Here is a 13,629-nt window from a genome sequence, read left to right on the forward strand (position 1 = left end):
CCAGTAAAACGTTGCAAAAGCAGCCTTTTCTTTTATTACAGCAAAAACTGCAAAGGTCAAGCCTGTGCAACTTCCCTGAACTTGTGTGACTGATTCCAGTCAAGCTGCTCGGGTTCCCTTGTTGTGGGATGAGGAATATTTTAAACATGGGAGTCCCAGGGGCCCTGTCTATTTTGAAATAGTAAACTAAAACCCTGCTTTTCATGTCCTCAGAGACAAAAAAAAACCAGCAGTGAATATAGCAGCAGTTAAAATGTAACTTTATTGTTCTGATTGAAAAACCACAGAGAGAGAAATGTTACAAAAGTACTAAAGAAAGGCAACATTAACAGAGGTTCGTCTCCCCTCCATTCCTTCATCCTGGAGCATCATCTGGGACGGCATATTCTGGGCCAATCAGAAATAGTCATCCTGCTTAGCAAGGGGGGCGGGAGCGCTCTGTAGTGTCTGTGGGACAAGCAGTTGGCTCTAGGCAGGGGAAGTAGCACCCCAAAACTTTCCTGACCACGATTCATGCTGGCTGTTTGTAGGCCAAACCTAACTTGCAGAAACGGCAAACTAGGTTACATTTGCCCTTGTCATATAGGGAGGCTAAATCCCATAAAGATTACAAATCCCACCATGCATTGTTGACCAGAGCCTGCAAAAATAGCAATAAAAGACAAGGAAGCAAATTTCCCCTCTTTTAACTGGAAATGTTTCAAAAAAAAAGACCTGCCTTATTTCATTCCTCATTGATTTCGTTCTTATCAGAGCAAGCCAGCGGACAAAAAGCAGCCTGCTTTTTATTTCATTAATGCTGGTGAAAAGAAGGCTGTGCACACCACCAAATTTTTCATGGGATGGGGCAGTAAAAAAAACACAACCCAAAGCATTGACTCCATTATCACAAACATTCCACCCACTGCCACCTATGTGCAGGGAGGACTTAAGGCAGCAGAGTCAACTCATACTCTTGGAAAGATTCTGGACTTGGGATTCCATAGGGAACATGAGCAACTGAGGTTGGCTTTTTCTATACAGAATATGTTCTATGGCCAAGATTAAGATCTAAGGCCCAGATTCAATTAACCCAGCATGCTAGCAGGAGCTAGTGCAAAGGCAGTGCAATGGGGCTTCCCCCCTCCTCCTCCGCATCTCCCCCAAATCTGCTCTGGGGGGTCAGGAGGAGAACCCCCTGGAACAGTGTGTGGGGTGAAGGGGGCAATTTTGTCTGGCAAGCAGAAAAGCTTGCGCTGATGGAATGATCAGAACAGCACGGCACTTAATTCCTCCCCAAGTTTCAGAGAAGTTGTTCATGCTATGGCAGACTCACATTTCCCAAATATTGTTTTGCATATATATTTTTTTCAAAATTAAAAATGGTGATTACACATCAGAAGTGGTTGCTCGATTGCACACCATATTATTATAGTACACCGATAAGACAGATGTCTGAATACACATCTTTGAAATCACAGAACTAGAGAAAACAGTGTAGGCCCAAGAGACACTGTAGATTTCATCTGGTTTGAAGGGTACCCTGTAAATAGAGGCAGCAAATTCTGTGGCCCTCCAGATCTGGCTGGACCACAACTCCCATCACCCCTAACCATTAGCCATGCTGGCTGGGACTGGTGGCAGTCCAACATCACCTGGAGAATCATAGGTTCCCCATCCCTGCTGTAAAATCTGGGCCATTTAACAGCACCAAAAACTAGCCCCTCTTACGTCAATGCAGACAAGCAAGAAGAAAGATCATCAATGTGGAGCAGAGGGGGCTGCAGTCGTGTTAAAGCAGCATTCCGGCCCCCATAAAGATGCTGTTAGTAAAATACATTTTGTCTTCCTCTTTCTCCCTCACTCAGATCTACAAAGAGTCAACTGAACAGCCGGCTGAGAGCCGATGTTTGCTCCCAGTGCCTATTATATCTCAACTAGTGCAGTGAATGTAAATCAAAGGCAACCCAAGCACACATTATTCTATCCCCTGCAGTGCTAACCCATGCAGCTGCAGGATGTGAGCAGTGTGATCACATGGATGGAGCCAGACACATGGTTGGGAACCCAACCGTGCACTTATGGTTTTCATACATATTCCCCAGCCAGATGGGGACGGCGCCCAAGGAAGTGATGCTCTCATGGCTCAATAAGGGGTTTTCTAGCCAAAGTGAGAGGAAATTGTGCCTCCTCCAGCCCCATCTTCTTTCCTGAGTACCTTCTGGCTAACATCTGCCCAGACATAGAGCACCCTGGGGCTCCATGGCATATTCTAGACTGCACGGGGCAAGAACATGTGACGTTAGTGAACTCGACAGATGAGAAAATCCTTTGGGACGTACTCTGGAAGTGTGTGTTTGTGCTGTGTCTCAAGGCGACCCTGGGGCTGCACAACCTCAATGTGCTCCTTGTTCCAGCCTTGTAATGTGGTTGCACAAAGAAGATCTGGTCCACCCTCCAGGGGCAGCTAAGCCAGATCCACCTTGACCTTTAGCTGATGAGACCAGAGAGCATTCTAATTCTTGGCAAGGTTCACTGGGCTACAGAGAACAACTCCCATTAGATTTGGGGAGGGAAATGATAGAACCCTGCTTATTCTTCACATTCCACCACATGGATCACTGCTCATTCATTAGGGCAAGATGCCAACTTTTAATTGTAAGAAAAACAGCTTTCTGCGTTATCAGACACCATCTTGATAATTGTACTATGGCTTATGAGCTGAGCTTGCTCAATGCACATACATTCCCTTTCTGCAAATCTTCAGAAGTTACGACGGCATGAAAAACAGGCAAGAGAAAAGCCACCCATCTCCTGTTACCAACAATCTTGGTGGTTATTGCAAAACAAAACAAAAACTAAAACATGCCCTCCCACGCCCAGTCCCTGCTGGGAAGTTGGTTGGAATGAGGATTCCTGAGAGTTTGGCGTTATCTCCTTCAGTAGGCACATGATGGTTCTTCAACTGGAGCTATCGGGCTCAGAGGCTTCAAGGTGCTCAGGGATCGGAAGGCGAAGGCCGAGGGGTCGTACACAAAGTGAGGTGGTGGTCGGCTCCCATGGATGTGCTGCGCGGAAACGATAAAGGTGAGGACAGGTATCAGAGAACATGAAACTAGCATGCACAAGGGAAGCTGGCAGTGAGCACCCTATTTATTTAAACAAGCACAGAAGAATCAAGGTGGCCCGCCCCCTTCATAATACAAAAGAAAACCAGCAAAGCAGCAGTCATAAAAGAGTAAAAATGAAAAAGCAGGGAAGTGCTGAACACCAGCCATAAAACTGGCTGATATTCAGGCAGCACCACTGAAAAATACATCTAAACAACGGTGCTTTAAACAAAATGTCTATAGGCATAGACAGGGGTTTGACTGTATTTCCTGTTGCAAGGAGTTCCATAGCCTGAATGCCACCACCAAGAAGGCATCGACCCTCCTTCGATTCCCTTCTGCCACATATTATCTAGGCATAATCTTCACTGTTTTTTTAAGAGCCTACCAGAGACCTTCTTCTTCCAACAAGCCTTTTAAGTGGAGATGTTCATCCCAGTCTGCATCTGTACTGAAATTATTTTAAACTGTTCTTATATGTGGAGTGGGTCTTAAATGTTTGTACTGTTTTCAATATACCGTATTTTTCGCCCTATAAGACGCACTTTTTACCCTCCAAAAATGAAGGGGAAATCTGGGTGCGTCCTATGGGGCGAATGCAGGCTTTCGCTGAAGCCTGGAGAGCGAGAGGGGTCCGTGCGCACCGACCCCTCTCGCTCTCCAGGCTTCAGGAAGCTATCCCAAGTCTTGCAAGCCCGGCGGGATGTCCCGCGGGCTCGCAAGGCTTGCGGGCAGCAGCCTGCACCCAAAAGCTGGGGACAGCGGGGAGGCGCAGAGCCACCACCCCGCTATTCCCCGACCTGATCGGGAGGCTGGCGGGGCGAGAAGCAAGCCTGCTTCTCCCCCCCGCCAGCCCCACAAGCTCGGGGGATAGGGGGATGGCGAAGCGCCGCCATCCCGCTATTCCCCGACCTGATCTGGAGGCTGGGGGTGGGAGAAGCAAGCCTGCTTCTCCCCCCCGCCAGCCCCACAACCTCCAGATCAGGTCGGGGAATAGCGGGATGGCGGCGCTCCGCCATCCCGCTATTCCCCGACCTGATCGGGAGGCTGGCGGGGGGAGAAGCAAGCCTGCTTCTCCCCCCGCCAGCCCCACAACCTCCAGATCAGGTCGGGGAATAGCGGGATGGCGGCGCTCCGCCACCCCCCTATTCCCCGACCTGATCTGGAGGCTGGCGGGGGGAGAAGCAAGCCTGCTTCTCCCTCCCCGCCAGCCCCACAAGCTCGGGGAATAGCGGGATGGCGGAGCGCCGCCATCCCGCTATTCCCCGACCTGATCTGGAGGCTGGGGGTGGGAGAAGCAAGCCTGCTTCTCCTTCCCGCCAGCCCCACAAGCTCGGGGAATAGCGGGATGGAGGCGCTCCGCCATCCCCCTATTCCCTGACCTGATTTGGAGGCTGGCGGGGGGAGAAGCAAGCCTGCTTCTCCCCCCCCCCCCGCCGCCAGCCCCACAAGCTCGCGGGATAGCGGGCCAAGCTGTCCCTGAAGGCAGAAGAGGGAGACGAAGTGCTCCGTCTCCCTCTTCTAGCTTGGGGATGGCTGCGCAAACCTGGGGGGAAATCAAATTTTTTCCTTTGATTCCCCCCCCCCCAAAAAAAAATAGGTGCGTCCTATGGGCCGGTGCGTCCTATAGGGCGAAAAATACGGTAAAGGCATTGTTTTCCATTGTTTCCACCAAGTTTTTTTCCCCAGCCAGAACTTCCCAAAACTCAGTTCTAGCACCTCTATCCTAAGAGAACAAGGGAGGCGTTCATGGTGAGTTCCGGCATCTCTTTTTCTAGAGAAGCAGCACTGGTTACTACACTAGTGTTTTGGTTGAAACTGTTTCCTTTGTTTTATAACTTCATGTTTTATTTTTGTGGTGAAAGGCGGGCAAGAAATCTTACGGAACTAAATAGCGAAATAAATAAATATGTTGCCATTAGCTGGCATGAGCTCTGCCAGGAAAAGGTGGGTTATACATATTTTAAAATGGAAATTGGAAAATAAATAAATGAAAAGGGAAGTGAAGACAACACGTAGGGCTATGCAGGGGATATAGCAAGGCACAGCTTCATCCTCATCTTAATTGTATGCTGTATTTCCACAAAAAGGATTGTGCTTAGAGCAGCTTACAATGAAGAAAAAAAGAAATACATCTCCAAATCAGTCACAAGAACGATTCCATAATAATGTGATAAAACAACAACATAAAAGCAAATACAGCAGCCAGAGCATGATTTCTGTTCTCATCCTGAAGTTCTTAACCTGAAGCACTATTTCTGGGTTAGCGGAGTCTGTAACCTGAAGCGTATGTAACCCGAGGTACCACTGTACTATAAATGCAACATCATCACCTTTCCTGGAAACAGCAAAAATAGCAAGGGCGCTTGGGTTTCACCTTGGTCTTAGAAACACATTTCCCGTGATGTTGCTCAAGCCCCACTCCTGCAACAGCTTCTTATAAGGATTCCAAGATGGAGAGAGGGGTAAGGCAACTGGAAACACCTATCCCATAATGCTGCTGCCGTGATGTTGACTCTAGACACCCTGTTGTTTCTTTTCCTGCTTGCTTGCTTCCCTTCCACACACCAGTGTTCCTAAACCTAGCGTTTACTCAACCAACTTGAAGAGACAGCCCTTTTGCTAAGCATTGGGATTTTTCTTTCCTTTTCCGTAGCACCAACTAGCAGGTCTTTTATCCCAAAGTGACCTCTGACACTTCATGGCCATGTCTGTCAAGAGGTGGTCACTGTATCCGGAACCCCAGTCTTTGATCCATGCATCTTCCCTAATGGATTCTGACTTGCAATCAAACAGTGAAAAGGTCACAGACAGAAAGGTCTTCTCTGTTGCTGACCCTGCCAATAGGGTCAAATCCCTTTGTCAGCAGGGGAAAGGGTCCATTAGATTATCTGGTTCATTCCCTGGTTTTTAACACAGGAAACGGGAGAGGCCGTTGGTTCAATGGAAGACAAAGATTCAGCCTTCTGACAGCACTGCTGTATTCTCCCTCACTGATCTAAACATACAGATTTCTGCATGGGTATTCGCTACACCACAGGGTTATCAGTTGAGTTATGAGTCCAGATTTTGTTGCATACACTTTGGGCGGGGGGAGACCTTTAAGGAAAGAATATTGGTTAATATCCAATGTGAGTCATTCTCAGAGTAGACCAAGGGGACTCAAATTACTTCAGTTGGTCCATTTTGAAAACGACTTACATTAGATGAGACCCATATCACATTTTAATTTTTCACTTGTACAGACTACATTAATAAGCAACATCAACTAGGTAACATCTTGGCACAGTATAAGAACATGGGCGAGTAAAAATATATGTAAGAAGCAATGTCTAGGTGTACTTACCTATACAATGATGCATGATACACCAATTTTGAAAAAAACCAGGGGGTTTTCAACACCAATTTTGAAAAAACAGGGGTTTAGCCCAAAGCCATGAATTTATATGGTTTTGATGCCTTCTCTAGCTCAGGGGTGGCAGATAGTTTGGACTACAACTCCCATGAGCTCCAGACAGCATGGCCAATGGCCAGGGATGATGGGAATTGTAGTCCATAACAACAGGAAGGCACCACATTAGCTACTCCTACTGCAATATCTCCTATAGATTCAATATAGCTATTTTATCCATTCCTTTTGATATGCATAAAACAAATTGCCAGGACAGAGTTGTTATGCGAAGTTGGGCAAATCAACCATCTTTCTATCTTCCCTGCTCCCCATATCAAAGGTGGGAAAGGACAAACATGTACTTTCTCAATGTATCTTCAGCAACCCGGTTAATGGTATTTTCATTTCTTCCCATATATTTTGGCGCATGAAACAAGACGAGGGTCTTTGCCAGAGTTCATAAAATTATCCTGCTCAATGAGATGCAATGAGTAAACTTTGGATCTTCACCACATTTACATAAAATCTGAAATCCCAATCATCTCATGCTACTAGTCACTCACACTAGGTATGAAAAAGGGCCCATATGTCCACACACTACGCAGCATTTTCAGGTTATGCTGCTTGTGAATTCTATGTAACATAATGAGGTTTGTATAACAAGGATTAAAACAATTTCTAAAGCGTTTCCTGCAGGTTTGTGTGGATAGTTGAGGCCTTTTGCTGTATTTTTCTTCACTGATCCTCTTCCAAGTGGTCTCTGAAATCTGTAGCCTAGTGCATGTAAAAATAATGTACAGATTCAAGGGAGTAAATCCTTGGAGTTTATAGCTGCAGATTAAGACTTTTTCAGTGGATATTAAATCTGAAGTAAAAGGGGGTTGTGTGTGAAACTGCACCAGAAGGTGGCGCAATTGCAGTAAAGCACACAGTGCTTGTGCACACATGCTTTTAGTGTTGTGGCATAGGTCTCTGGAATTCTGGTCACCACAAGAGAAGTCAGCCCCAACATCGTAAAATTTTTATGTCTGTTGAAAACTTTTTGTCCCTCCCCTCAAGTCTTCCCAACTTGGCCCATTTTATTTCTGCAGCTTTTAATACTTATTGGCTTTGTTTTATGATTTACACTATGACTCACTTTCTCTTTTTGTGCACCACTTGGGTATTTTTTAAAAATATGTACAACAAAATAAATAAATTGAATATATTGATTAAACAGTAACAGTCTCTGTTTGTCTCTGTTAGAACTTGTGGGGGTGGAAATAACCTGTTCTTGCTCTGAGAGTCAAAGATGTGCTGCATTTCTTCCCCATTTCCCCATTAACTAAAACTCAGTCTAAGTTTGCAACCAATGCAATTCCAATGGGAACTATTAAACAGAGTCTAGGAATTAGTCTATTTCTCTGTAGCACAGGGATAGCTAACATGACACCCTTCAAATGTTATTAACTACAATTCCCATCATTCCTGTCCTTTAGCTATGATGGCTTGGGCTGATGGGAGTTGCAGTAAAAAGGTAAAAAAATTGGAGGGCCCTACTTTAGTTACCAGCTGCAGCCACCGAAAACTGGTAATCGCAAGATGGTTGAAAGACGTTGTAAGTATTTCCATCATCCTTTACTGCAGCATTCAATAACATCCAGTGGGAGGGTGTTCCTCTTGTACCATTCATCTCTACTATGGCTGTACAAACATTTGCAAATAAAAAGGTAAAGGTAAAGGGGCCCCTGACCATAAGGTCCAGTCGTGACCGACTCTGGGGTTGCGGTGCTCATCTTGCTTTATTGGCCGAGGGAGCCGGGCATACAGCTTCCGGGTCATCTAAGCTGCTTCTGGTGAACCAGAGCAGCGCACAGAAATGCCGTTTACCTTCCCGCTGGAGCGGTACCTATTTATCTACTTGCACTTTGACGTGCTTTCAAACTGCTAGGTTGGCAGGAGCAGGGACCGAGCAATGGGAGCTCACCCCGTCGTGGGGATTCAAACCGCTGACCTTCTGATCGGCAAGTCCTAGGCTCTGTGGTTTAACCCACAGCGCCACCTGCGTCCCTTGCAAATAATCAACTATAATTAAAATTTGGGAAGCTGTATAATAACCCAGTCTGATGGGTCAGGCTGACCAACCTTAGATATAGAAGGTTGTAATGAACTTTTCTTTCCCCATCAGGCATAACCAATGTGATGTTGCCAAACATCATTGGCTGATGGTAGCTGGAGTCCAACAATATCTGAAAGCTATTGCATAAGTTACCCCAGGTTCTATGTGATTCATCTGCCCATACATATAAAGGTGCTGTTATTCTAAGTTCCAGTTGGACAGGTAGTTCTGCAATGCTTGAAAAAACAATAAAAGTTTTTCTTCTTTTGCAGTTATGTGGACTCAGAAAGAGATTCAAGTGACCAGCCTTTTGAATCCTTCTCTACTGTGACAGCAGCCAGTAGTTAAAATTATTAATATCTCTGAACTTTGAGGAAGTCTGACCCTAGGTGCCTCTGGGGTTAAACAGTGAAAGCGTCAGGAAACTTCTCTGAACAGGTGCCATGAATTTAAACCAGCAGTAGTGGCTTTGCAATCCAAAATATTTCCAATTCAAAGATGTTCCCATTTCTGTACCGGGAGGGCAGTAATGGAATAATACTGAATGTGACCCTGCACACTTCTTGGTCCATCTAACTAATGTTTAGGACTCTGAGCTTAGCATTGTCAGAGAGCCATGACTGAAGATTACAGCCACAATGGACTATTTCCCCTGTAGAATTCAACTGGCAGAGATCACTGATGATTAAACACCACCAAACACCCAATCAGGGATAGGGAAGCTGAGGCCCTTCAAATGTGGGACTCCAACCCCCATCATCCTCAGACTACTAGGGACAATGGTCATGGGAACTGTAGTCCAACAAGGTCTTGTAGTCCAACAGGCTCTATATGCAGAATGCCTTGCTTCAGCTGCTCTGAAAAAGCTCTGACCAAACACCAAATTCAAACGATAACAACTCCAACTATCATCATTCAGTCCGACAAAACGTTATCCTAGCATTCACTGACACAATAGCCAGTGGGTGGGTGGATAGATCTACACACGGGGGGAAATGCTAGAAATCAGTCATAAATTAAATTGTTATAACAAAAGGGGGGGAAACGCTATGTAAAATTGCATAGAAACGTTTTGTGCTCTACAGTGCCATCTGCCGTTGCATGTTTATAACACATTCAAAATGCTGGTTTTTTTTTACTAATGTAGCTGAGTCCGGTGTCTGGAGCCCTCGGTCCAACGGATCACATCTCATGTTCGCTTCCAGTATTGGCAACCAAACATGAATCTACAACTACACTAAACCTGATTTATTAGAGACTGCAAAAATTTAGCTGACTTGAAAGCATAGTAGTAAATGTCTTTGAATCCTGATTGACAGGGAAATTTGACCTATAAGTTGATGGACGCATGGAAATCTTCCTCCAGCTTTAGAATCACCATAGGTTTGCACATACAGCAGAAGGAGATGGTTAAATGAATAGAGCACTTCAGGTAGCATGGAGTGGGGTGCAATTTTTGGAGCGCTCCTCCACGCAGAAACTTCCCTGCAAGCAAAAATCTAGCACTACAAAGATAACGTTTTTGGCTCAGCTACTTCCCTATTGTCTTTTCACTTGTGACGAGGTCTTCTTTTGTTCTGCTATTAATTTACAGCTTATCTTTTTTCATCATCATCATCCCATTCTGCATTCCAAAGCAGTACAGTGGTACCTCGGGTTAAGTACAGTGGTGCCTCGCAAGACGAAAAGAATCTGTTCTGTGATTCTCTTCGTCTAGCGGTTTTTTCGTCTTGCGAAGCAAGCCCATTGAAGGATTAGCGGATTAGCGCTATTAGTGGTATTAGCGGCTTTTAGCGGCTTATCTGCTGATCGGATCAGCTGATAAGCGGCTTAGCGGCTTAGAAAAAGGGGGGGAAGGGGAAAAAACCAGCAGGAACTCGCAAGACATTGTCGTCTTGCGAAGCAAGCCCATAGGAAATTTGTTTTGCGAAGCACCTCCAAAACGGAAAACTCTTTCGTCTAGCGAGTTTTCTGTTTTGCGAGGCATTCGTCTTGCGGGGCACCACTGTACTTAATTCGTTCTTGAGGTCTGTACTTAACCTGAAACTGTTCTTAACCTGAAGCACCACTTTAGCTAATGGGGCCTCCTGCTGCCGCCGCGCTGCCGGAGCACGATCTCTGTTCTCATCCTGAAGCAAAGTTCTTAACCTGAAGCACCATTTCTGGGTTAGCAGAGTCTGTAACCTGAAGCGTATGTAACCTGAAGTGTATGTAACCCGAGGTACGACTGTATCATCCATTCTACTGGCAGCCCCAGCCACCACAGCCAATGGTGAGAGATTTTCTGGGGGCTCACAGGTCCCTGCTTTCAGAAACTAGCGATATCAGCGAGGGTGGCAGTGGGCATCCAGCCTGCTCTTGTCCACAACTGAGCCTGGTCAAGCAGCAGCTTTTCATTATAAGGATTCCGATATGAAAGAGAGATCCTCCCAAGCTGGTGTTTTTATGAAGGAAAATCCTAGTGCTGCAATGTCTGACTATCCATAGCTCTGCCCCCCAAAGTCATGCCCAACACCCCCATGCACACACCCTGTAACCTTGGCGAACAGCAAGAACACAGCAGGAGAGGCACATTTCGAGAGCACTCACCAGCTGCCTGCTGTGGCATTATGGATGGTTGTATGCACTGGCAGGCCTCAGAGTGGGAGGGTAACATAGCAACCTTTATTCAGAGCTAAAGGGGCAGAATTAATCAGACAGATTTGTCCCTCTTCTGAGCAATGAAGCTGCCTGCCAGTACAGAGAGAGAGAGAGAGAGAGAGAGAGATGGAAATGGACAAAGAGGCTGGCAATGCCCTCCATTTTGAAATGCCAACCAATCAGGATCAGTGAACATGCAGCAGCTGGATGTGGGGGTTTTTGTGCTTTTTTTGTTAGTATGTGGGGAGGGGTGGTTAAGTTGCAGGTAGACAATGTAGCTGACAGGCGAGGGAAGGATGACACTTGTTAACTACTCAAAACTCCAAGACGCAAGGCAGAATAAGGTCTGGAAGCTCTCATGGGGTCTCGATAATGGGGAAAAAGCAGGAAACAGCAGGAAATCTAATTTGGCAAAAAAAATAATAATAAAATAATAAAATACATACTGTGGTAAAAAGGGATGGCAAAAGCAAAGGAGAGGCTTCAGCAGAAGTTGGCCTGCGATGATAGCCACTTATCAGGCCTCTACAGTTTCAACCATTTATTTATTTATTTATTTATTTATTTTGCCAATTATCACTTCACCAAGGGCATCATGTTGAAGGTTACCAGGTCTCTCCAGTCTTCAAAACATGGCCACCTGTTTTAACACACCACAATCCCCAGAGGATTTCAAAGGGTATCCCGAACAGGCCATAATAAGATGAAAAATAGAGAGAACCTACGCGAGCCAGGAATCCACAGATTCCCAAATTTCAATTTATTTATTTTTAAGAGTAGATTTCAATCATTTGTAGACCCTGACATATATAGCAAAATGCACAGGCACTATTTTACTCCGTTTTGTGTTGTTTTGTAAGGAACTAGCCTGCTCTCCCAGTTTGTGTTTTACTTTGCTACCACCCCCACTCCCAGAGGGGGGTGCAACCCTGCATTTGTGTCTGTCAACTACAGCCACAACCAAGTACACAAACAGGCATTGTGGTGTGTGGTTTTGAAGAGAAGGGCTCTGGCCCCAGGCAAGTGTTTGAGAAAGAAATTCTAGGCTCAGTGACCAATGAAGAAGAATAAGTGGAATCATTTGGGTAGCATAACATCCTAGCTCTCCTAGCCCTCATTACTGACATTACTGACATTATTCTTCTCCAGCTTACTCTTCCTTTCCCTTCCTGTTTTATCTTCTTTGTGATTACACTGCAAGCCCTCTGAACAGAGACCTGTCCTCTCATACTGCAAAGTGCCATACACGCTGAAGGTACTGTTAGCAAAACCACTTGCATAACACAGACAGAGTCCACAGAGAAAAGAAATCATGATAAACACTATACTGAGCGGTATATAATTTGAGGAACAGGGAGGTTTTGTCTTTCTTACTTTAGGCCTTGTATATAGCAGATAGGCATTCAATCAAATGTACAGAGGAAAGACTCCCTCAGAACCACACAGCCAATGAGGGCATGTGCTACCTCAGCAAGCAGCATCCCACTCTGGTTGCTAAGCAACACATCCACCTGTCACCCCCTAGGCTAGCAGAACTTTGACACTAGTAGAATTAATTCTTAAATTACAAACCAAATGACGCATGCTGCAGCACTTGCAACAGGTACAATAAAATTATTATTAATGAAATAGGAGTTGGAAGAATGAATGTACCGTATTTTTCGCCCTATAGGACTCACTTTTTCCCCTCCAAAAATGAAGGGGAAATGTGTGTGCGTCCTATGGGGCGAATGCAGGCTTTCGCTGAAGCCTGGAGAGCGAGAGGGGTCGGTGCGCACCAACCCCTCTCGCTCTACAGGCTTCAGGAAGCTATCCGCAAGCCTTGCGCGCCCGGCGGGAGTTCCCGTGGGCTCGCAAGGCTTGCGGGCAGCAACCTGCAGCCCGAAGCACAGGACGCCCTCTGGAGGGAGTTGCCGCCGGACTCCGGTGGGAGTTGCCGTCGAACTCGCAAGGCTTGCGGGCAGCAGCCTGCAGCCCGAAGCACAGGGCACCCTCCGGAGGGCATCCCGTGCTTCGCGCAGGTGTCCACAAGCCTTGCGAGCCTGGCGGGAGTTGCCGCCGGGCTCACAAGGCTTGCGGATAGCAGCCTGTTCTGGGGGCTGGGGGAAATAAAATTTTTTTATTCATTCCCCCCCCCCCAAAAGGAGGTGCGTCCTATGGGCCAGTGCTCCCTATAGGGCGAAAAATACGGTAATTAGCAGGGATATAAAAATGAAAATAAGGAGCAAGACTATAGGTTTTAAATGTAAGAACCAGGGATTTGTGCTAGATGCAGAAGGGAACAAGGAGCTAGGAATGCCAAACTGTGAAGGACCACAAAGTCTAAGCAACAACCAGTTTATTTTTTTTAGAAAGCCAGTATTTCAAAGCAACGCCGTACAAAACTAACAGCTGTTTATTTACATATACAT

General features: G+C 46.0%; 1 protein-coding gene across 3 annotated transcripts in view; it reads right to left on the reverse strand.

Moving 5' to 3' along the window:
- Positions 1-239: 239 nt before the first annotated feature.
- LOC308582908 (uncharacterized protein) overlaps positions 240-13,629 on the reverse strand; it is a 57,728-nt gene continuing 44,338 nt past the window's right edge. For all 3 annotated transcript variants that reach the window (XM_081186491.1, XM_081186490.1, XM_081186492.1), the window contains one exon: positions 240-3,047. In XM_081186491.1, coding sequence (XP_081042617.1) covers positions 2,919-3,047 — 129 coding nt within the window. In that variant the 3' untranslated portion in view covers positions 240-2,918. The remainder of the gene's footprint in view (positions 3,048-13,629) is intronic.

The sequence above is a fragment of the Podarcis bocagei genome (genome assembly GCF_964188305.1).
Source record: "Podarcis bocagei genome assembly, chromosome: 3".
In the NCBI taxonomy this organism is placed as follows: Eukaryota; Metazoa; Chordata; class Lepidosauria; order Squamata; family Lacertidae; genus Podarcis; species Podarcis bocagei.